The 24,690-nt window shown below is 48.2% G+C and overlaps 1 protein-coding gene across 1 annotated transcript in view; it reads left to right on the plus strand.

Moving 5' to 3' along the window:
• The window catches only part of LOC138498061 (casein kinase II subunit alpha-like), a 563,172-nt gene that overhangs the window by 461,887 nt on the left and 76,595 nt on the right, over nt 1-24,690 (plus strand). Inside the window, exon 11 of the mRNA XM_069621907.1 lies at nt 17,275-17,423. Coding sequence (XP_069478008.1) covers nt 17,275-17,423 — 149 coding nt within the window. The remainder of the gene's footprint in view (nt 1-17,274; nt 17,424-24,690) is intronic.

A 24,690-nucleotide genomic window follows, 5' to 3' on the forward strand; every position in this document is an offset into this window, starting at 1 on the left:
CTGTTATTTTTAAGTTGACCCCCGTTCCATGCCTAGAGCGCCTGGGCTGTGAAATACTTGTGTTGATGTTCAACTTGAGTCCATGAAGGACCATATATGATAGTTACTTATTGTCTGCCATCTTGCAGCTCTTCCTTTCTCCAATCTTTCTTGAAGATAATCTTGTCTTTAATTAAAATAAACTCTTCATTGCTTACAGTAGGGGCCCTCAATTTTGAATTTAATGATAAGGATCCTCGGGCAGTATAGTTATACAGAACCCTTACAAAACTATTTATTTCTGTATGCGTCCCTCTTCTACATCGAGGCTGCACTTTATATTGAAGAATCTCCTGGAGCACTAGGACATTTGGTGCTTCTCTAATTCCCTTATATTGTACCGACCATGCTCCTATTCTTCCGCAAATATCAGTAAATGAGGACACCGGTGCCCAGCGGGTGGCCATAACATATTGTGATAGGAGCAAGCTCAACACCTACTCACTTGATCTAGCTTTTTTGCGCCATATCAAGTAATTTGGATAATCATTCTAGTACTGATAACATTGTGGACCATTTTAATTCCACGTTTACAGAAATCATGGATTACATTGTTCCTTTAAAGACTAAACTGATCAAGGCCAAATATTTCAGTATGAAATGGTTCTGTCCCGAACTGCTAGATTTAAAATAGGCTTTCAGATGCTTTGAACACAGATGGAGAAGAGACTCTAACTGGCTTAAGAATCAGAACCTCAAACAAGCTAGAATTGCATGCAAATCGGCCATCATTGGGGCTAAAAAAATATTTTTAGGACCATTCTAGTGAATCTGCAGCTAATTGTCATAATGCACTCTTCAATAATCTGAAAAACGCTGGGACTACTGCATTACCGATAACTAATTCTCCATCCTGGCCTGATGAAATTCAGACATTTTTCTAAGACAATATTTTGAAGATTAGAGATCTTATCAAACTTTGCTCACATAGCACTAGTACTATGTAAGAGCCTTTGAATCAATTAGATATTTCCACTCATACTGCAGAAGATGAAAGAATTAATGGCCTGCCTCCTTTCAATTTTCACTCCCATCTGAGCCAAATATTGAGAACATCCTTACATTACTTAAACCTACAACTTGTCCCGATGACCTCTGGCCAACCTCAACTATCAAGGACTGCTCAGCGTCCCTTAGTCCTTTACTCTGCCGTATTGTCTCCATCGTTTAATTAGGGTTCCGTACCAACTAAGATTAATCATGCATGGGTCATACCTACCTTGCCTTCCATGTCTAATCAAGAGTGTGCCACGTACCGCCCAATCACAAACTCGCCACTTTTGCTTAAGGTATTAGATAGTTCTGCTTCACCTCAACTTCAAACTCATCTGGAATCATTCCACTTTTTGGGGGATCATCAATCTGGCTTTCACCCAAGCAGGGGCACTGAAATCGCCCTTCGATATCATGTATTCCCTTTTGCAAATAATGGATCATGGTCTCATGGGATTCCTGATGCTACACAACCTCTCTGCGGCATTAGATACAATTGATCACTGAACACTGTCAGCACTTTCGGGAGGTTGCTGGGTATCAGATTTCGCAGTGAAGTGGCTTCAGTCATTCTTAACTCATCACACTTCTGCCTTCTAGGTGGTCCTTCTACAGGAGCTCAGAACCAGTAGAATTTGGGACCCTCAAGGATCATATATTTCCCTGATTCTATTCAAAATATGTATCTCTTGCATGCTCTTTTGGCGTACCTGGGGGCTGTGTTCCAGAACAAGGCAGATGACACGCTGCTTGCATCAGGATCCGCAACCAACTGCATGCGTGTTCAGTCCATTTCTAAATGTACCAAACCTTAGATGGCACAAAACTGTTGTTGGCTAAATCAGCGTAAGACTGAAATTCTGTTGGGGTCCTCTGCTACAGCACTCTCTAGGTTATTGCTAACCTATCTATCTTGATTTTGTACTAGGGGAACATATCAAAATACAAACCAGGGTCTAATCCTTAGGAATTACTTTTGATTTAACTATCTCCATAGAACCTCATCTTAGTCTGAAACATTCTACCTACTTCTTGATGCTGCCTCTCCTCTCGGTACATCATTGTTCTATCTTGGCCGGAGCTTTAGCGACTCCAGATAGAACTACTGCAACTCTCCATATGCAGGGTATCCTGTGTCCTCTATTCATATGTTTCAGGTTCTGCAGAATTCCATGGCCAGGATTGTTATGAACGGGGCCAGATCGGCTTACTGTTCTTCAGAAACTTCATTGGTTGCCAGTTGGAAGTAGAATGTCTCTTAACTTGCTCTCCTTAGCCCATAAAGCTCTTTATGGATCCTCTCCACTTTATATTAAGCAACGATATAGGTGGCTGTCTTCTGCCAGACCACAATGCTCTTCTTATTGTAATCGTAGGTTTATACATCCTTCTAAACCGCTGTGCTGACTGCCAAGTTGTGGAATCGTCTCCCATTAGACCTCTGAGAAATTGTCAATCTTATGGTATTTTGTAGGTAATTGAAAACCTTCCTGTTCTATATTCATAGTTGTGGCTATGGTTCTGTTGGCTGCTGTTGGGACGAGCACTGTGAAACCTCTTAGTAGTAGTGCCTTGTTGGGTAAGATTTTCATATCTATGATAAATCATCCTGACCTGTCAACCCCAGAACCTTTTGTTTTGACTAGGTAACAATTTTACCTTGTCCCTAGGTGAAGGGGAATCGGTTTCCCCTCTCCCCTAGACTTTTATTCTTCTTATGGTTGAAGTTGTAGTTCCCTAGCACTTTTGGGCTTAGCCTGGGTTGCCCCTTTGGGCTCCACTGTTAATTTCTCTTTCATGTACTTGGGTGAACTACAGAGTGAGCCAGCCCACCCCACCGTATGTGGAGTGTTGAGGGGATACAATGCATCCCCTTTCTGACTTACCAGGTAACGTTTTGTTACAATTGCAAGTTTCATTGAATGGCTGGTGGCAGTGTAACTACTTTCATGCCTTTTTAGTCTTCATTACTCGCAAGCTGTAAATTTGGATATATGTGATTTCACCAAATTTACTTCACCTAAAGGGGATATCTCCAAAAGAAAGTCTTCCATTTTCTTTTTATTATGCGGGGGGAGACCCCCCAGCTCCCCCACCTTATCCTATCCCCTTACCCCACACCCCATCTGTGTTTCAAAATGTACCCACTTAACCATCCTTAGAATTAAAAAAAAAAAAAAAATTCTCATTCAGTGAAATTGGATTCGGTGAAATGTAGGTATCCTGTTCATTCAGCCTCAGTAATGTACAGAAGGCTCCTTCTTTTTATTCGCCATTTCTTTTGTGCTTGCTGTTTCTGAGGTCTTCCCCTGCCATCCTAGGCAGGAACGACCTCCGCAGAGGTTTTGTCTTCGGCGGGAATCCTTTAGATTCCCTGCCCAGGCTCCAGTGTGTCTGGAAAGGCAGGAAGCGGGGGAGGAGTCCAAAACTCCACAGCCCTGGGTCTTCCACCTTGTCTGAAAGTAACCAACTACCAGTGGGGGGCTGGTTATCCTTATTGGACAGCCAGACCGCCCCTTGCTGTAAAATGCAGGGAGAGAATGCAGAAGTTGTGCTGTAGTTCCTGATGAAAACTCTGAACCTGGAAGCTGAAGACATGTCGACCACTGGAACAAAAACCAAAGAGGATGATGAAGGAAACGCGGCTGAGACGATTTCCAGCAACCGGAGAGCCTGCTGTGTAACCGGAGCCTGCTGTAGCCCTTCCTTCCAAGCGACCTGGGAACTCCTAAAACGAGGACCCGCCCAGAGCCTGGTGAGATCCACTGGACTCATGAAGACCTGCATTTTTAGCCATCCCACGCCACACTGAGACCTTGTTGGGCTGAAGTACCTCAGTACCCTGGGTCCTCCAGCCAGTGTGTGGTGGACAGTCTTCCAAATAGCGAAGAAGCTTTGGTGGCATCCAGCTGGAACTGCATGGACACAATTTGAGCCCTAAAAGTCCCCTCAACAGAGTGCTGAACCTTCCAAGTGACGGGAATCCGACCAACGATATTCAGTCTTCTTCTGGCTCATGAAAAGGGTGCCCAAAGCACAGAACCACATCCAGCCGCAAAAAAAACTCTTGCCCGGAGACTTCCCCATTGATCCTTGCTTCAAAAGTCCTTCCAGGGTCCTGTCTTCGGTGTCCACGACAAGGAATCCAGTTACCGTGTTTTTGGCTGCAGATCCTGACGTCTTCCTGCTGCAACTCTTCTTCTGTGCTGAGGTACTGTGTTGCCTAGGGTATATTATTTACCTTAAGCCTTTGTGATTCCTGTGTAGCTTTGGGGTGTTTGTTGTGATTGGGAGGCCACTCATCCAGTTCACCCAGGCCCACTGCTGGAATCCTTCTAGGTTGCCTTCTCTTAAGTTCCTGGATCCTAACTAACTTTAAAGTGAAATACTTACTTGTTTGAAGAGACTTCCTCAGGAACTCTGAACTTTTTCTGCAACTGGACACTGTCTCACCCTGCCTACCGCTGGCTCCTAGACCACTAGGGTCCCTCTTCTGCCTCTGAGTGAACTCATGCCATAGACTAGGGAAGGAATGCATAAGAAAGGGGTTCTGCCATGAAAAGTATAACGGGTGTTTAAAAGTTACTACTTGTGAGAATGACCAGTTACAAAAGTTCTTACTTACCTTGAATGTGTGTTGTGCCATTCTGAAAAGTATATGCAAGGTTATTTTACTCACCTGTGAATTGGTTATGCCTCTTTCCCAAAAGTAATGCTGTTGGTTTCACTAACTATTTCTCTGAGAATAGGTGTATCAGTTTCCCAACTGGGTCTTGCTTCCCATAACTTGCTGTATAGCCTGTTCAGAATAGGTCTGCCCTAGGTGTTACCTACTTTGAATAGCTGTGTGCCAGTCTTAATAAGTGTACTGAAAGTCTTACTTTCCTTAGAAACTGCTTTGCCATTCTAACAAAGTAGATCAAAAGTTATTTTAATCACCCGTGAGTTGGTTGTGCCTCTTCCCAAAAGTAATGCTGTTGGCTTCACTTAACTATTTCCTTCAGAATATTAGTGTGTTAGTTCACCAATTGGGTTTTGCTTTCCCTAGTCTGTTTTATACAGATGCTAAAACAGTCTTAGGTTTATACATGCCTTTCAGTTGCTGATAGCTCCTGTAAAAAGTATATATGTTTTATTTACCTTTTTAGTTGTGTGCCATTCTAAAATAAGTTAGTTATTGCTTACCTTAGTCTGTGTTCCACTGACAGTACATTACCTCCTTTTGTTTTACCTGCCTAGAATAGCTGTGTGCCGTTCTTAAAAAGCGTTCTGAGGTGTTGCTAACCTTGGTCTGCCTTGAGCCATCCTAAAATAGTGTAATAAGGTCTTGATTGCCTTAGTCTGTGTTCCACTAAGCAGAAAAACCCTTGTAATTGAATATTACACCAAAAGGTCTTACTCACCTGGTATAGCTGTTATCCTGAATGTAGTTAAAGGTATATACTGTGCAGGTTGGTTTACTAAGTGGTTCCTTGACTGAGTGCCACAGTGCAACTGCTAGAGTCTACTACCCTTGAATTACTGAAAGTAATCGGGAAGTAACTAATGGTTTTACTCTCCATGAATAGGTGTGCTCTATACTGAATGTGTTTGATAAGGACTGACTTCCCTAGAAATACTGTTAGTTTTCTGAATAAGAGCCATGCTTTGGTCTGTGTATTTTATTGCATAGTGATGTGTTTTTCTAATGTATTTATATGATCAGTGATGGTACTTATTTCGCCCAAGATTTGTCTGGGCCTACTTTTACTTAATTAAACCATTTATTTTTACAATAGATAGTGTTTCAGTGTTTCTTTGGACCATATGTGTAATACAATTTCTGTGTACTGATTCTACAGCCCTCTCCCCTACTAAGATGAGCCTGGCTGCTCTGTCTACTCTACCATGAATGCAGGTGGCACAGCCTTAGACTAGGAGTGACAGCCTTATACTAAGAGTGGAGTCTTGTACTGCCTCAGTTGAATAGTTTTACTAAGCCCATGGACTCTCATAGCATGAATAAATAGACATGGTAGATCACTCACTGTGGATAACCACTCCCTGAACACTGTTCCCGATTGACATGTTTCCGTGTGGCACGCTTGTGAAATACGCCGAAGATGTGCGAAGCATGCCGGCAGGCGAAATGGCAAATGGAGCGCGAAATCGGCTGTCGCGCGCACAAAATACACAGCCGCCGAAAACAGTTCTGCGTGCAAAGTGTCTGTCGTCAGGCTGGATTGCAAGGCATATCCCAAACAGATTGTGCTAATAATTAACCCACTGCCACTTTACAGCTTGTGGTAGCAACGTGACTGGTGCCTTGACCCCATGCTATTCAAGTTTATCCAGTGAGCAATACTTCACAAACTGTGGATTAAGGGTGCAGGTTATGCTCTAAATGATTTTGCTTGCCTGCTCAAAGACATGTGCCTATTGGAGAGATATGTCCGTATGCTTCCAGCGTATGGCCTATTCTAGCAGCACCCGGCTTACTCGTCTGCTTAGTTCATGTGCCCAAACTATGGAAATGGAAGGTAGCTGTTAGAATGGATTTCTAAACTCTGGCCTGGTGGACAGATGTTTAGGAGCCCACCCTTGTAGAAAACGGGGAATGCCTCTGGGAGTTTAACCACGCCAATCAAGGTAGCATGGAGAGTGGACAAGGCTGGGTCTCAGGAGATGTGAGTGTGGTCAGAGGTCCACACTGAAACACCAAGGATTACACTTAGTAAGTATAAAAAAAACAATATTCATTATAGGGCCAGAAACACACTATAAAAAATGATTAATCAGTAATATCACACAGTACTAAACACTATAAAACATATATTACAGTCACTGTAGTTGGTGCAGAATAATCAAATTACCCCCCACCACCCTCCGGGTACCTGAAATAATTTGTGATGGCACCAACTGTCCACAGGAATTGCAACCCTAATTTATGAAGTCCGACCCTAAGTTAAATGTGGCTGCACCCTGGGGATGTGAAGAGGAGTCCAAAAGTCAGAAGATGATATATACTGGTGAGTAAGACTTCCAAGTTTTTGGAGGGCTTTCTGCAGCAAGTTTTGCCAAAGCCAAATAGTTGTCAAACTATTTAAACGTTTCTCAAACTTTTAAAAGCGTAGAGATAGGGGAAGCAGTTGATTACCACTGTAAATTACCCCCGTACTCTGATTTTTTTTCCAGTGTTGGCAGGTCGATAGAGGGTCACCAGAGGTCTGTTTCCCTGCTGTTTTTTACAGTCGAAGAAGCCCAGGAGCTCTGGGTGCAAGAAGAGTTCTGGTCGGGTCCAGGAGCTTGTGCAACCTGTTCTTGTGGATGCATGTAGCACACACCCATGCCGGCCTCTAGGCACTTGATAAGATGCAGGGAAGCCGGTTCAGTGCAGTCACTGATGCACGGCGACAGCGGGAGCCACAGATGTCACGGTCGAAGAAACCCTCCTATCTCGGGACCCGTGGTTGATGGGATGCTGACATTTTGCAGGAGGGCTACTTGTTGGACAAGCTGAAGACCCCTTGAATTCTGGGCCGAAAAGCGAAACAATGGTGCTTCTACTAAGGTAGCACAATCTGTAGCTGGTCAGTCTGCTAGATAGCCCAGGGGTGCTTCCGAAGGCTCCAACTTGGTGGGTCACCAGAAGACGCTGGGACCACTTGTTCCCACTGGTCCAGAGGGTTGAAGCACCGATGAGGGTCTTCTTAGATTAGTAGCCAGGTAGGGCTTAATCGGGACTGCAGCAAGAGTTGGTCGCCAGGCCTCTTCGGGATGCTTCCACATATCTTTCTTCCTTCTGCACGGCTACTCGGGATACTTGGCTCCTCTTCAGATCTGCAGGAATGGCTGCAGGGCTCCTCATCTTATCCCAAAGTCTGGTGAGTAATCAGAGTCAGCCCTCCAATGGCAAAATTTGCCCCACACATGCACACCAGCAGTGGTCCAATCAGGGACTACTTTAGGTCTGACTCATGCCTGCACACTAGACATTCAGGCACCAGTATATGGATTGGGACCAGACAGTTCTAGCCCATTTCCTGGGAGCCACCACACAAGGCAGGCACTAGCCCGCAAAAAGCACTGCTTTTCTTGGGCAATGCATGAACACAAAAGGATTTTCGCAACCTATAAATGCAGGAAGAAGGCAAAAAGACAAGATGGCCAAGGAACAAACGAAAAACCTTGTCGTATGCCCATTCTGGGACAGTAGACAGTGTTAATAGCCAAACTCGGTAAGGCTAAAGAAAAATACAGTAAAATGTACGAAAAAGTAACTGCTGCCACCAGTTTGGCACATCTTAGATAACCAAAGAAATCTCCCTTTGAGTGTAGTCTAGGGTCATACAAAAGAAACCCCAGTGCACTGCAATGGAAGATGAATTGTGCAATGTTAAGAAGGTACCCAAACAGGCAACAAAGTTAAGTCTCAGAGAAGCATAGTTTCCCAGCAGTACTAACAGTCTGAAGGGACTAGTGGGCTTCCCCATAGCAATGAGCAAAAGCCCAGTGGTGTGAAGCTGAGGGCTTCATTTCACTGCAGAAAGTCAGGACATGATGTAAAAACAAAAGGTTTCGAGGTCCATAGAATATGGAGGAAAAGTTGCTAAAAGGGAAGTAAGAAATGTCTCACCTATAGCAAAAGGAGTAGAGATTCCAATGTTGGCCTACGCGGACAACATTAGAATATTTGATCGCACCCAGATTGGGTTACAGATCATTAAATGCGTTGGCACAATATGCTACAGAGAACGCAATGGTGATTAACATAGAAAAAACAAAACAACTGTGTTTAAGTAAAAAGAACATCGGTAATAAGAAATGTTTTATCTGGCATATAAGCGATTCTCCTTAAGCAAACGTATTGGAGTACAATTACTTGGGATTCTGCACAACTGCAAATACCTCTGGAAAAAAAAATGTATTATGAAAAAGTGAGTGAGAAAGTTTGGAAGAAGTGGCTTGCTATAAAGCTTTATGTAAACCACTGTGGGTGAAACAATATGGAGGGTATATTAGAAATGTACAGAGTTAGCATAATTCCCACAATAATGTACGGATTGTCGGTACTGGATTTCGACCAGATAAATTGTCTGGAGCAATTAGAAGGTAAACTGTTGCGATCTATAATAAATGTTACTAAGTCTGTACCTGTGGAAGCGTTACATCCTCAGTACGGGGTGATGGCATTATGAACCACTTGGAGAGTACAAAGAAAATTGTTATACTTAAAATTTAAACGCAGTAATGACGATTCAAATTACTTGTGTAGGTTGCTGGGAAAACCTTAGACAACCACTGCAAAAACAGTTTTTTGACATCTCTCAAAGAATCTGCAGAATGTTTTATAATTCAGTTGAACCTCGAACTAGAAACATTACTACAGGATCTGAATGCTGAGAGCTAAATTAAAAAAAAAAAAAGCAAAGGAATGGGACATGGCTAACAATGTGGACATTTTGCACACAAAGACGCAATATCAGGATTTAGTCAGACAGGGATGGAAAAGAGACATACCATCACCCTATTTGACAAAGATAACCAGTTTGGAGCTTAAGCGCTTTGTATTGCACCTGTGCATGAACATCCTGCACACAAGGGAATTTACAGGAGCATGTTGGGCATTCCCTATGCAGAACGATTATGTAGATGCTGTAACAAAGTAGAGACTAGTCACCATATCCTGTCACAATGTAAAGCTTTGACGAAAAGGTACGCAAAGGATACGGTAAATTCTTGGGTAAACTAGAGAATACTGCTGGTGATCAATTTTGGTCATTCTTACACAGGGCTACATCAGTGGTAGCAAGCACAGAGGTTTATGATATATGGAAGGAGATACAGAAAAAAGGGAATTAATCTTTAATTAGTATACCTGAGATATATAATACCTAGATTGATTTTTTTATACGTTGGAGAAGGTTTTAATTGTGTAAATTGTGATGCAACAAAATGAAATTTTAATTGCAAAGGAAATGTTAGAATGACATGTACTTTGATAATTTGGACATGTATGTTGATTTGTAATATGTTTTAAGAGAGATGTGTACGTTGATCATTTGGAGATGTATTTTGATATGAAATGTGCTTAAAGTTTTAATGAATTAAACTAATTGCACAATAATACAAAATTAAAATAAAAGAGAAATCTTTCCTCACAGGCGTATACACTTGGTACGATGAATACGTACCTTCACGTTTCCAATCGCTGCGCTCCCTCCCTCCACTCTTGCTTTCCTGCTGCAAATTGTCTACTATAAAGCATGAAGTATCCTGGGTGCTAAGGGGGTTAGAGGCCAGGAAAACACCTGTTGATTCCATACTTTTACATGTTTTCACAGCTTTTCCTTCTCTTGCCAGTGTGGCTCACTCCCGCAAGTGTGTATTGTAGTAGTTGCTCTGCAGGAGTTTGAGACAGGCATGCCTTTTCTTTTTAGTTGTAGCTATTAGTTCGCACTTGGGTGCCACCATAAACAAACTCTTGCATTGGAGTACATATAGGGGTGGGCTGTGCAGAGGGACACATCTCTTGTGGGTGTTTGGTTATTTACTCACACATTTACTGCGAATACCCATGTTAAACCCTATGGCCAATCCCACTCACTACCTACCTCTCCCTACCGAAAACACATCCTCCTCGGAACTCTTTGAGCTAGATCTATCAAGCAGTAGCATCACCCTTTGTGCTCTACAAGATTTGTCGGTGCTATCTCAAATCCATCTTCTGAGAGGTAAAGTTGTGTTCTCCAGCATGGGGTCTGGCATGGATTCACATGCTCATGAATATTCCCCGTCGTCAGGCTGGGAATCCTCGGTAAAGAAAAATCAGTATCAGTTTTGTTTCTGATCTGTCTTTCGTAGTAGTAACCAATCAATGATCTCTGCGTCATACTGACCACAGCCAATGACTGCCCTCTCCCTAAGCCCCGCCTCTGGCAGCCATCTTCAGATTTTTACTGCACGTTCAAGTGTTGGGATCCTTGTGCTATTGCTCTGGAGCGTTAGTGCTATTTTCGCGCTTTTTCTTAGGAAAATGTTCTCTTTTCCGGTCAAAAGAGCCTCAAGCTCCACCGTTTCTTTATCCGATCAACGGGGACCCGTGTCGGATTCTTCTACGCCCCTCAAGGGTGAAGATTTCATCGAGCCACGCTTTTGGAGGACTCCAAGAGTTTCTCAGGCCCTTCTCGAGCATGGCCCAGGAGAAGGGAAGCTCGACGCCCGGAAAGCTGTTCAGGGTCTGCCTTGGATGCCCGCTTCAGAATGTCTTTAAGGAGGACGAACACTCCCTTTCCCTTTACTGCCTGCATGAAGACAAGACGCACGTGGAGAAGGACTGTGCGTTTTGCGGCAATATGTCGGAGCGGACCATGAAGGACCGCCATCAGCGTCTCGCCAACTGGCTGGAAGGAAAGAGCCCGTCAGGCGAGAAGAAGAAGTCCGAGCGGTCTTCTAAGACCTTTGAAGGTGCCCCGGCGACGGGGGTCCAACAGAAGGCCAAGCACCGCGACTCCGCTGGCACCGGGAGCGCCGAACGGTCGGGCTCTACGGGCACCAGGCAGGGCGCATCCTCCCCGGCGTCATCAACCACGAGCCAACGCTCTGGCTCGGGTAAGGGGAAGGCCGAGCACCCGGCGAAGCTCCTGGACAGACCCCGGTCATGCTCGAAGGCCCCAGGGGAGGGGGAGCGAGGTGGTGACCCTCCCCCCAAGGAGAAGGCGGTGAGCGCACCTAAGGTGGTGAAAGCCTTGATCCATCCGGCCAAGGCCTCTATCGAGACAGTCGCGGCGGCCCTGGCTCAGCCTGTGGAGGCTACACCAGTGGTGGCGACCTCGGGGCCCAGAATCTCCCTGCCACCGCGGAGGGAGTCCTCTTTCATGCCCATCGACAGGACCCCCGTGAAACCTCCGACGGAGAAGAAAAAGGGGGGGCAGGAGGTCGTCGTGGATTCGGCCTCAACCTCTGAGGAGGAGCTGATCGAAGTCTTAGGCCACGGCGCTGGCGTGGAAGAAGACCATCCTGTCGGGAGGGACCCCGACATGGGAGACGACGAGAACGTCGAGGGTGCCGACGGGGCTCCTGATCGCCCGTCGGAACCCCCTCAACCAGTGCCGCAAGACAACTCGGCGGCCATTTTGTTGGCTATACAGTCCTTATGCTCGGCGATAAGGACGAGACTGCCGTTACCACCAACGGAGGAACCGCTCCCGACGGGGGACCCGGAGCCAGGCCCTTCTGGGAGTCGTCCTCCTAAGAGAAGAAGGATTCATCCTCCACCTCCTTTTCAACCTTCGCGCCCTGCTCAGCCCTCCTCCCCGTCCATGACACGTGGGGATGATATGGGGACTGACACGGCCGCGACGGGTACTGACGACGAGGTTTACGACGAGGATCTCCCGTCGTCACCTCCCACCCGGGCTTCCCCGCCCGACGAGATTGGATCGTTTTACGCCATGATCGCCAGGGCATCCGAGCTTTTCAAGCTCTGCCCGGAAGAGAAGAAGGAAGGTTTCCTTTATCAACAGCGTGAGACCAAGAGGAAGACGGTCCTTGCTGTACCTCTACTGGACAATATCTGGGATGAGGGTCTCGCCCTCCTCAAGAACCCATCCACAACGCCGGCTAGAAGGGATCGGTACGAGAAGAAGTACCGGGTCCCGGACGCTGCCCCCTTGTGCCTTCGGGCACAGCCGACCCTGGACTCGGTCGTCTCTGCAACGGCCAGGAAGAAAGCGGGGGGGGGGGCGCGGCCTCTACGTCAACCTCCCCGCCGGACGGCGAGGGAAAGAAATTGGACACGATGGGACGCAGTCATCTCATCGGCAGCGACAACGATTAAGGCTGCCAACGCCTTGGCTATCGTAGCCCGCTACGACAGGGAGTTGTGGTACAAACTCGCCCCCCTGCTGGACTTACTACCAGACGACAAGAGGGCGGAGGCCCTAGAGATCTTGCAGGAAGGAGAAGTGGCGTCGGACCACGCCATTACGATAGCGACGAACATCGCGGACACTGGATTTCGCCAGTTGGGCAACGGCGTGTGCCTTAGGCGGCGTGGATGGCTCAAGGCTACTGACTTCCGTCAGGACGTGCAGACCAGAGTCTTGGACATGCCGTTCGACGGGAGCAACCTGTTTGGGAAAACAGTGGACGATTCCCTACAAGCCATCAATGCAGACACGGAGACGGCCCGGGCTCTTGGTGTTCTCCAGCAACGACGGCCGCCCTTTCAGAGCGGCGGAGGCAAACAGGGTGCCTCCAAAGGTTCCAGCGGCGGATTTTCCACTTATCGTCAAGCAGCCCGTTCGTCGTCACAGGAAGCCTACAGGGGACGAGGCAAGTCGGGCGGACCCCGCCGTCGTCGCCAAGGAGGACAAGGCGGCAAAGCCTCGTCGAAGCAGGACTGAACCGGCCGTGGGGTCGGGCCCCCACCGAAGCACCCCGGTGGGAGGCCGGCTGGCGAGCTTCGTCAGCGTGTGGGAGTCCATCTCCACCGACCGTTAGGTGCTGGACGCCCTGGCTCAGGGTCACGCGCTCTAGTTTCTAAAGAGGGGCCCGCGCGTCCCCCCTGTGGCCAGGAAGGAACATCACGTCCCTCAACTTCTCTTGGAGGTAAGGGCGATGCTCAGGAAGGGCGCCATTGAGCTCATCCCAAAGAGGCTTCGGGGCTCCTGAGTTTACTCAAGATTACTTCCTCGTGAAGAAGAAGACGGGAGGATGGCGTCCCATCCTGGACCTACGACGACTGAACAAATTCATCAAGGCACAGAAGTTCAGGATGGTCACCCTCCAACACGTCCTGGGTCAACTGGAGGAGGGCGATTTCCTGTCGTCGTTGGATTTGGAGGATGCCTACTTCCATATCCCCATCCTAAAGGGACACCGAAAGTTTCTCAGATTCGTGGTCCAAGGGCGTCACTACCAGTTCAGAGCCCTTCCCTTCGGATTGAGATCGGCACCCAGGGTGTTCACCAAGTGCCTCGCACCGGTGGCGGCACGGCTGCGCCTAGAGGGGATCCACGTCTACCCCTACCTGGACGACTGGCTCATCCGAGCGAAGACAAAGGAGCTCGCCGTGGAGCACACGGCAAGGACCATCCAACTACTCACGGACCTGGGATTCTCCATAAACTACGCCAAGTCCCACCTGGTGCCCGCGCAAGACGCACTGTTTCTGGGAGCGAAGCTCGACACAGTGTCGCTTCTGGCCTCTCCGTCGGAGGAAAGGACGAGGGCCATCTTGGGCAAGGTGCAGCGGATGCTGGTTGCGGACGCGGCCAGGGTGAGGTCCATCAAGTCCCTCCTCGGAATGATGTCTTCTTGCATTTATCTCATCCGCCTGTGCAGGCTCCGGATGCGCCCGTTGCAGGAGTTCCTGGACGCGCGCTGGATCCAGACGACCGGCAGCTTCGAGGAGAGGATCACACTCGACGAGAGTTTCCGACGAGCGATCCGGTGGTGGGGCACCCGCGCGCATCTGACGGCGGGCATGGACTTCCAGACCCCCGGCCACCAGGAGATAGTGACAATGGATGCCTCCCTGGAAGGGTGGGGAGCGCACACCGAAAATCTGCACGCGAGAGACCTTTGGCTTCCGACGGAGAAGTCCCTCCATATCAACGTCCTGGAGCTCCGTGCAGTGTTTTGGGCCCTCCGGTCCTTTCTTCCGTCCCTCAAGGACAAGGTGGTGAGGATCTTCACCGACAACACCACCATCATGTTCTACATCAGGATGCAGGGCGGTACCAGATCCCCAGCCCTGTCCAAGGAGGCGCAGGATCTGTGGCATTGGGCCGTCGCCCAAGGGATGTTTCTGGTGCCGTTTCATCTGGCAGGAATAAAAAACACCATTGCCGACTCGCTCAGCAGAGAGCTGCGCTCGTGCCACGAGTGGGAACTACGACAGGATCTAGTGGACCGCCTCTTCCGACGGTGGGGCACACCCCAGATCGATCTGTTCGCGACAGCGACGAACTCCAAGTGCCAGAGGTTCGCCAGCAGGTTTCCCCAGCCGAGGAGCATGGGCGATGCTTTCTTGTTCCCCTGGGAGGGCCTGTTTCTATACGCGTTCCCTCCATTGCCGTTGCTGATCCGGCTCATCAACCAGCTCAAGAGGTTGCGGTGCAGGATGATCCTCGTCGCACCTGCGTTGCCGAGGCAGATATGGTTCCCGGACCTTCTGGACTTGTCAGTGTCCCCGTCAATCAAGCTGCCAGTGGACGCGGATCTTCTCTACAGGGAAGGAGGCGCCATCCTCCATCACGACCCGAAGTCGCTGAACTTGCAGGCCTGGCTCCTGCAGCGTTGGAGTTTGGAGGCTACGACATACCGGCCGACTGCAGAGAGGTTCTTGCAAAGGCCAGGGCGTCCTCACCTCTTAAATGCTATGGACACAAATGGAAGAGGTTCTCTGTCTAGTGCCACGCACAGAAGATTAACCCTCTACGGATTACGGCTCCCCAAGTACTGCTGTACCTACTGACGCTGGCCAAGGCTGGACTGGCGCACGCGTCCATCAAGATTCATCTTGCTGCGATCTCCTGATACACCATAACCACGGGGCGGACGTCTTTGTGGTCTCATCGTCTGGTGAAAGAATTCATGAAGGGACTGTTCAGATCGTTCCCGCCGGTGAAGGCTCCGGCCCCGGCGTGGGAGCTCAACGTGGTGCTGACCAAGCTCATGGGACCTCCGTTCGAGCCTCTGCACTCGCTCCGTTGAAGTTCTTGATGGGAAAACAGCGTTTCTTGTGGCCATCACCTCCGCACGACGGGTGGGAGAGATCCAGGCCCTTTCCTGCAAGCCCCCGTACTTGACTTTTCACGACACGAGGGTAGTGCTCAGGACGCACCCCTCCTTCATGCCCAAAGTCCCGTCGGACTTCCACCTCAACGAACCCTTGGTGTTGCCTGTTTTCTTCCCGTCGCCGGCTGAAAGGACTTTGCACTCGCTGGATGTGGCTAGAGCGCTGAAGTTCTATGTGGACCGCACAAAGTGTTTTCGGAAGACGTCACAACTTTTTGTGAACTTTGGACCTGTCAATCAGGGGAAGGCTCTCTCAAAGGCCTCCATTTCCAGATGGCCCTCCGGCTGTATCATGTACTGTCATCGGTTGGCAAACCGACCGCTGCCTGGCCGTCCGAGAGCCCATTCCACCAGAGCGATCGCAGCTACCACGGCGTTCCTATCTGGTGTGCCCTTGCTGGACATCTGCAGGGCTGCTACGTGAAGGTCGACGCACACCTTCACGAAATTGTACTGCGTCGATCGGGATTCCAGGGAGGAGTCCAGGGTCGGCCAAGCAGTGCTGCGCAACCTGTTCGCCTAAGCTGAGCCTGGTGAGGAGGTAAGAATTGCTTAATATTGAGTTTTGGATATAATGCTTAATGTTGAGCCTTTGCCACCTCCCGCGGTTGTGCATGTGTGTACTGCTATGTATTCTTTTATTCATGAGCATGTGAATCCATGCCAGACCCCAAGCTGGAGAAGGAACAAGTTACTTACCTGTAACTGTTGTTCTCCAGCATGGGTCTGGCATGGATTCACATGTGAACCCTCCCGCCTACCCCTCTGCGGCTCTTCACTTGGTCATACTGCCACTTCACGTGCTACCAAATTTGAAGATGGCTGCCAGAGGCGAGGCTTAGGGAGAGGGCAGTCATTGGCTGTGGTCAGTATGACGCAGAGATCAGTGATTGGTTACTACTACGAAAGACAGATCAGAAACGAAACTGATACTGATTTTTCTTTACTGAGTATTCCCAGCCTGACGACGGGGAATATTCATGAGCATGTGAATCCATGCCAGACCCATGCTGGAGAACAACAGTTACAGGTAAGTAACTTGTTCCTTATCTTATATTTGTAGAGCGCCTTAAGTTAATGGCTTAAAGCTGTAACTTTGCTACTCTTTCAATAATGTCTGAACCAAGTGTGCCTTTTGCCACTTTATTGCTATGCAGTATGTGCCCTTGCATCTGTTCCTTGCACTGAAGTCCTTTTTGCTAGTGTATGGGTTTTAGGCAGAAACTCCTATTGTATGCCCATTAATCACACTGGTTTCCAGCTGTTGCCATCTTATGGACAGGTAGTACCATTGCGGCAGTGTCTGGCAAATGCCTATTCCATTTCTACACAATAGCCAACAGTCGGTGTTGCCAATGTTTGTGTTCTGTGTAGCTCATCGTTACATTAAATCATAGTGATCTCGTCCCAGCATAAGCCAGCCATATGCTTACATGGTTCATGTCTTTTGATTTTCAGACATTCTCGGAAGAGGTGGGAGCGCTTTGTCCACAGCGAAAACCAGCACCTGGTGAGCACAGAGGCACTAGACTTCCTTGACAAATTACTCCGCTACGATCACCAAGCACGGCTCACTGCCCGCGAAGCGATGGATCATCCTTACTTTTGTAAGTAGTACAAGTAGTACATTCATGATAATACTCTATACCCGGCATGCCATGATGTCCCTGCTGCCACCTATGCCAGAAAGGTTGAGCTGCCCTTGAATCTGTTTGTTCAAACTAAACCCAGAAATGTCACCTCCCCTATCCTGTGCCATTTCACAGTTTCTATGCTTGCACTGAGATGTCTCGCCCAAACACCATCCCCCAGCTTGTGAATGACTTTGTGTCTGGAGCAGCCTATTGTACAATCGGGCCATGAGGATAGTGGATTTGAATGCACTAAAGAGTTCATGGACGAGTGGCTCTGTCTGTTGAATACACAGAAAAAGCACTGTGGAAAAAGGAGCCGTGGTGATCTTGGCACAGTCTACCTGAGGGAAAGGTGACTTCTAAGTGCTGTTAAATTGGCTCATCTGAGGTTTGAGTACATTGTGTGTGGTTGTCAAAATTAGTTGAGGATAGTGGGTGTTTACACAGTACAGCTGAGGGGACCACAGTACAGCTGAGCTCCGGGTACTATTAGCAGCTGAGCTGAGGGGAGATTGACTGAAGGTTCTTATGAGGTTGTTCAAAACTGAAACGTCATCCTAATGGATCTGCAAGGGCTTCTCAAACTTGGGTCTAATAAATGCTCATTTTTTAGCTTAGGCTGAGAAGTAAAGTCAGTGGTGGCTGCTATCAGCTATCACAGGGTGGCCAGGCTCCACCTCCCCCCCCCCGAAAAAAGAGGAGAAGCTAAAAGAGATTCAATCAGAGAAGTTCTCTGATTGAATCTCTTTTAGCTTCTAGAAGATGCATTTCCTTTGCCAACAGCGCCGGGGCGCTATGGCAAGGCAAAAATACAGTGTATGTGTATAACTAGGGACGGGCCCGGCTTTCACAGCGGGGCGCGTCCCGTTTTACTCTACGTAAGCCCCTCAAATAGCAGGCTGGCGGGCCGCTTCAGGGGTGGTCCCGCCAGTATAAAATGTGCGCAAACAGCGCACTAAAGAAATTAAATTCCCTCCCTCGATTCCCTCCCCTGCATGGATACAGTAATGTTATTGGCTGTTTGCCAGCCAATGACAATACTGTATCTATGCAGATCACTGGTGCAGGGTGTGCGCCTGCGCCACCCTTCACACTTTCTCCCCCTGGCCTGAGGCTGATACTTTCTTTGAGACGGACGGACGACATGGACGCGAGCTTGCTGCCCTGCCCTTTCCAGACCACCACCACCAGCACAGCAGAGACGGCCTGGTCCAGGTGCTTGCTTGCCGGCGCCGGTAATACCGATGTTGCAACTTGTTTCTGTTTGGGCCCGGGGAAGTGTGTAACACACGTGGTCCACGGCTCCAGCCAGCACTGAACGATGTGTAGGCCAGGGCCTAGAAGGCCCGGCCTACATGTCTTTCAGTGTTGCTGACTGCCGTGGGGCCTAGTGTCTGTCTCACTCCCTGGGGCCTTGGTGGTAGCGGGCCCGGGCCCACTACCACCAAGGCAGGGCTGCCTGGGGCCTTTCTTTACCCCCGGTCTGTGGTCCAAGGGCCTTGGGCCGTGGACCTCAAGGCCCAAGCAGGCGTGCCGCTGCTGCCCGTAGAATCTCCATGTGCCGTTTTATATTTTCGGCATTTTTCAACAAAAAATGCTGAAAATATAAAACGGCACAAGTCACAACCCAGGGAGAGCCATGGCCCCTGGCAGCGTGAGGGAGAGGTCCGGCACCACGGCGCAGCTGGTGGCCACGCCTCGCATGATGCGGGAGGGGTCGCGGAGGACTCGGTGACACTGGCACTCGCTGCAAGGGACCCCGCCACCTCTCACCGCCATGCTTTGGAGGGGCTTCAGCTGCTTGGTAAGTGGCACCACCGTTCTGTGCGGGCATATGTGGCTGTGCAGTGCATTGCATCCCGTGTGCAGCTTTAATGTGCCCGCTGTCTCCCTGTGCAGCTTTAATGTGCCCGCTGCCTCCCCGTTCCTTCTCATGTACATGACTTTGTATTTGCGAATGAGCCTTGGGAAGAGGGACCCTAGTCCATCCACCACCACCCTATACCTCACCTGTGGCAGCTGTGCTAAATCTGTGATCCTCGCTGTAAGGTGTACCAAGCAAGGGTGCTGTGTATGTCCACGATACACACGGTAAACCTGACAAAGGGTGTTTGTTCATTGTCAGCTGGATCATGTGTGCTGTGTATAGCTGTAATTCACTCTGTGATTGCACCATGTGTGCTATGTAGGTGTTACATCCGTGTTGTAAACTGGACCCACGGTGCTGTTTATGGTACATTCATTCTACGATGCGTCTATGGTGCTGTTTATATTGGTGACCTGCGCTGTGAGCGGACCATTTGTGGTGTTTGTATCTGCGATCCACACTGCAAGCTGGACCGAAGGCGGTGTTTATAACCTGTAATCCACGCTGTGGGGTTCTAGTATACACACACAGCACAGATGGTGAGGCCGTCAGTGTTTTGTATGTATACTAGATTCACGCTGTAAGCTGGACCACAGGAGCTGTTTCTATCTTCTGCAAGAGGTGCTGTTTTGTCTGTGTTGCGTTTTATGAGATGTGTCAGTGGTGCTGTTTGCATCTGTTGTGACTCGTGGTCGTTGTTTATATCCCTGAAAACTGTTCATCTGTGTCCCTCCCAAAGGGCAACATGAAATCTGAGTTCCAAAAGCCCCTCATGATTTGATTCAGAATGCAGGTGTTACTGAGATTTATCATTTTTATGCTTCATCCCCTCTCCTAGTGAGACCACCAACACATTTTGCTGGACTTCTGGACCTTTTCCTTTCTATCCGGAATGAGGGGAGCCGTTTTCCCCTCATTCATTCTTATTTGTTCTGACTTTTGGAACTCTGTTCCCTGTGTTTTATCTTTACTATGGCGTCTACGTTCCTCCATATCTCTCTTAAGGCATCTGTGTTTAACTTTTGCAGCACACAGCACCTTATGTGCAGTGTTGCTGGGAACGCTTTGGGTTCTCCTTTGAGATTCTTTCATTATCCTCAAGTAACTACAGTTCTTAAGCATAGAGGGATACTGTATATCCTTCCTAAACTGTATCCTATGAGAGATTAGCACACACCACCGTATGTGGGGTGCTAAGGGGATATCTAGTATCCCCCTTCTCGCTGCTCCTTTGTCTTTTTAGTGACATAGACAACCCCATAGTAATGACCGGTGGCAGTGGACATGTTCTACCAACTATAGTGCTATTTCTTTTACTGCAGACTGTATTCACAATCTCGGTTATGCACAATAGGAGCACTTATGTACTAACATGATGGCTCCTTTCTTTTTTTGTCATTCGTGTTTGTTCTTTGTTAGCCCTTCTACCATTCTGGAGGAGGGGGAGGTCTGTGTGCGTGTTTTGCCTTTGGCGGGAACCCTCTGGTGTCCCCGCCTAGACTCCAGTATGTCTGGGCAGGCTGGAAGTGGGGGAGGAGTTTTTCACTCCCCTGCCCTTTGTCTGCCAGTGTACCTGAATGGAACCAGTACCCACTGGCGGGCTGGCTGTCCTATTTGAACAGCCACCCGCCCTTTTCTGTAAACTACTGAGAGTTTGCAGAAGAGTGTGTGGAAAAACTGAATAAAAGGTGAGGTTCCTGAGGTGAAAGGCTAGTCAACCACTGGAACAGAAGTAACCGAAACTGAAGCCAACCAGAGACGCCTGCAAACCATTACAATCACTGTGAAGAGGCCACGGCTGTCCTGACCCAGTTTTCTACTAGACGGAGGAGTTCCGATGTGAATGACTCCTTCCCTTTGGCTGGTGGGACCAGCCAGCCCTCAGACGAACTACAAATTGAGCCATCTCCCAAGGTGCTGTACTGCCCCAGAGCTGCAGACCGCGAGTACCAGGGGATTTCTGACCCATTTACAGTGCAACGTTTTTGCAAGGTCGAATCCACTCAGAACTTGGGTGAGCTCCAGTGGGACCTGCAAAGACACGATCCGACTCAGCTACATCCCCTCAACGGAGTGCAGGACTTTCGAAGTGAAGATCATCGACCAGGCGAGTACCGTTGGTGCCAAGGGTCCTCTCTCGAGACGCCTGCTGAGACATCCCATTCAGAGTCCTTCCTTTCACCAGACCAAGGAATCAGGAGACAGGGTCTGTCACTGCTGCACAGAGGAGAATCCAGCTTTGTTTATTTCTTCTAACCTAAGGTACTGTGGGGTGAAAGGTATAACTTAACTTACATCGAGAAGTAGCTCCAGCAAGACTGGAGTGCGTGAAGAGGTATCCAGGGTGTCCACTCTACCTCTGACCCAAGCTCTACCTGTGTCCCTTTAGGGAGTTCTTTTACAGGGCTCCCCTCGTTGCATTATCTTCAAGTAATAATATCCTAGAGACTGAAAGTATCCAGGAGAAGTTTGCTTATTCTGCAACTTCTTAAGACTTTGGATCCACTCCTACACTGACTTTTTCGTATAGTTAGGGTTACTACTTTAAAAGCATTAGTCTAAAAAGTGTCTCTACTTTCTGCTCCTGTATGATTAACCAACCCTTTTCCTTCCTTAAGCAACTTTATCTTATGTTGTTTTGCCTACTAAATACAATTACCGTATATTTGTAAAGTAATGCAGTAGTACCGATAAAACGGTAGAACTGTCATTAGTGTCAAACGCTGTAACAATTGTAACTGCGAGCAACTGCCATTGAAGCAATAGCCTTTGAAAAGTATTAAGAATTCCTATGTGTTGATTAGTGAATTAAGTATTTATCTACCTTATTTCTGTAAATAATAAATGTATATGTTTAATATAACATTTAAAGTGTAAGTGTTTCTTTGGACTATTGTATTTACTGAGTTCAGTGTACTTACCTACTGCTCACTTCTTCTTCCTACGATAAACCTAGCTGCTCTGCCATTCTACCAAGATCCTTTGGGTAGTACAAACTTCTACTAAGAGTTGGGGACCTGTATGCCAAGACTTTTATGTAGTCTTGCCTCAAGCAGACTTTAGGAAAACTCCCCTAACAGCAGGCAGGCAAAAACATTATTTTGGCTATTTAAAAAGACCATCCTAAAAATGCTCTGGATAGTATCTCTACAGCAAATATGGACCGCAAAGCTCTTATCCATGTTAAATAAAGGGAAGCATTAACAAAAAACTGGGCACTTCTCAAGGCAGCAGTAGATATTGGTAACAATTTCTTGCAGATCAGCTCCAGGGAATGAGATAAATAATCCCAGTGCTCTGCTAACCAACATCCAGAAGAAGGGATGGGTCAATCATATAATTTACCATGTTGTGCGACACAAGAGAATAGTTTTGAAACACCAATTCTTTTTATGATTAATGACATTTTAACAGCTACTAAAGAACAAGTGTAAAACTTTGTGGTCTGGATAAAATTACTCCAGATTTGCTTCTCATTAACCCAGAGCTTTAGGTGTCTGTTGTAGAACCTCTTCAAAGGATTTCCCTCTCCTGCAGATTCCTCATCTGATAGATATCTTCATCCAGCTCTACTGCTCGGAAAATTCTTCGACAGGGGGTGTAGTGGATCTTGACTCGGCCGTTGATCCGTCTTGCTCTATTCTTGGCTCTGCACTTTTGAGCGTTGTATATATACCACGTCACTAGACCCCATACCTCTGTTCCTTTTTTCTGCACGCTCGACACGCTGCTCTGAGGAACATAGTGCGTGTCTTTGCCTCTTTCTCAACAAATTTACGTCCGATATTTGTGTCAGTTTGACTTTTACATCGACCAGGAGATGTCCGTTATGCAGGTTTTGGGTTTTAAATGCTGCACTGGCTGCAACTCTAAGATGTCGATGACCTACCCACACGACATCTGTGTGTGGTACCTCGGCCCAAGTCATGACATCGAGGGGTGCATGTTCTGCACAAAGATGAACCTGAAATCAGTGCGTGAGCAGACAGCCAAACTCACATTGGGCCAACCGCTGTCAGTCTCCTGCACTGTCAACCTGGTACTCGGAGACCTGGACTGAGGGGCCTACCCCCGAAAAAGACAGTGAGGCATCGTCGTAAAACGAAGAAGCAGAGCCTTTCTTCCTCCTCGTCGCGGTCTCACGAAAAATCTGTGCCATCGGCATCAACGTGATTCCGACTCTTTGTCCGAGAAAGGTAAGAGGTTGTCTGGCCCGACCACTCGACAAGAGTGGGAAGAGTTCAAAACTCAAATGCTGGCAATGTTCAAGAAACATGCAGCTGCAGGAGCGGCTGCTCCCCCAAGCAGCAGACCCCGATGTCAGCAGCAGCGCTCGGTACTCCCGACCCCACGCAAGCCCCTTCGCTGAAGCCCGGGAAGCCTTCGGGCTTGCTGCCAAAAGACACTCAAGCCTTCGATACCGGGGCCTTCTTCAGAACCTCAAGGTTTGGGCGTCTCTGGTGCTCAATTGGTACCCAAGCCCCGTTTGACGCCAACAGCTATTCCGTCGACATTGAGAGATGAACCTTCAGCTCTGACTGATAGTTTGCCCTTCTCTCCCGTACTGATTTATTCGGTTCCATGGCGGCTATCTTCAGCACTGATGTTAGAGATAAATTGAGGCGATGTTGATCACCATGTTTGTAGGAACGGGTGGCGCTGACTATTTTGATGACCAATCAGATCGCCTTGCGTAAGCTCAAGGGCTTCATGATGCCAGCGGGATAGACACAGCACCAGATTTGGAACTACAGCGAACCCAGCCCTGCACCCACGCCCAATTTTGATCACTGATGGATAGGGTGGTCGACACTTTAGGACTGAATGTTACAGATTTACCAGTCCAGGATTATGAACTAACAGACATTCTGGACGAGGGTCCATCTGTAGAGAGTTCTAGTACAAAGATACAATCACACTGCGCCACAGTCCGTAAAGGGTTGCTTTAATGCCTGTTTGCACAAGGTAAGTTGGTTTGAAACCAGCCGACACGTGTTTCGAGCACTGCTCTTCTTCAAAGGCTTATGTTTCCATGTTTTGAGGGTCCGGACTAATTGGTTGTTATGTGGATACATTCACCCATTTCTTATCTATATCTCTTCACAATTGCGGCTTCTGCAAATCTCTGTCTGTTCTTGTGAACATTTTTTATTAATATAATTGTACGTGTGCTAGGGTTTCCAGTTCTATTCTGCTTCTTGGATTTTCTCCGTCTGTAGAGAGACATATGCCACTAAACCCGGCAATCGCCGATCCAGAAGCCTCCTTGTGGAAGCATCCCTGCTCTGCCCCTCCGGTCAGTTCCACGATGCCCGGGAAATACAGACCAGCAATAGGAGTCCTGTCATTTTTGTCTTCGCACCCTTCTCCAGA

The sequence above is a fragment of the Ambystoma mexicanum genome, chromosome 5q (genome assembly GCF_040938575.1).
Source record: "Ambystoma mexicanum isolate Mex_15411 chromosome 5q, UKY_AmexF1_1, whole genome shotgun sequence".
Lineage (NCBI taxonomy): Eukaryota > Metazoa > Chordata > Amphibia > Caudata > Ambystomatidae > Ambystoma > Ambystoma mexicanum.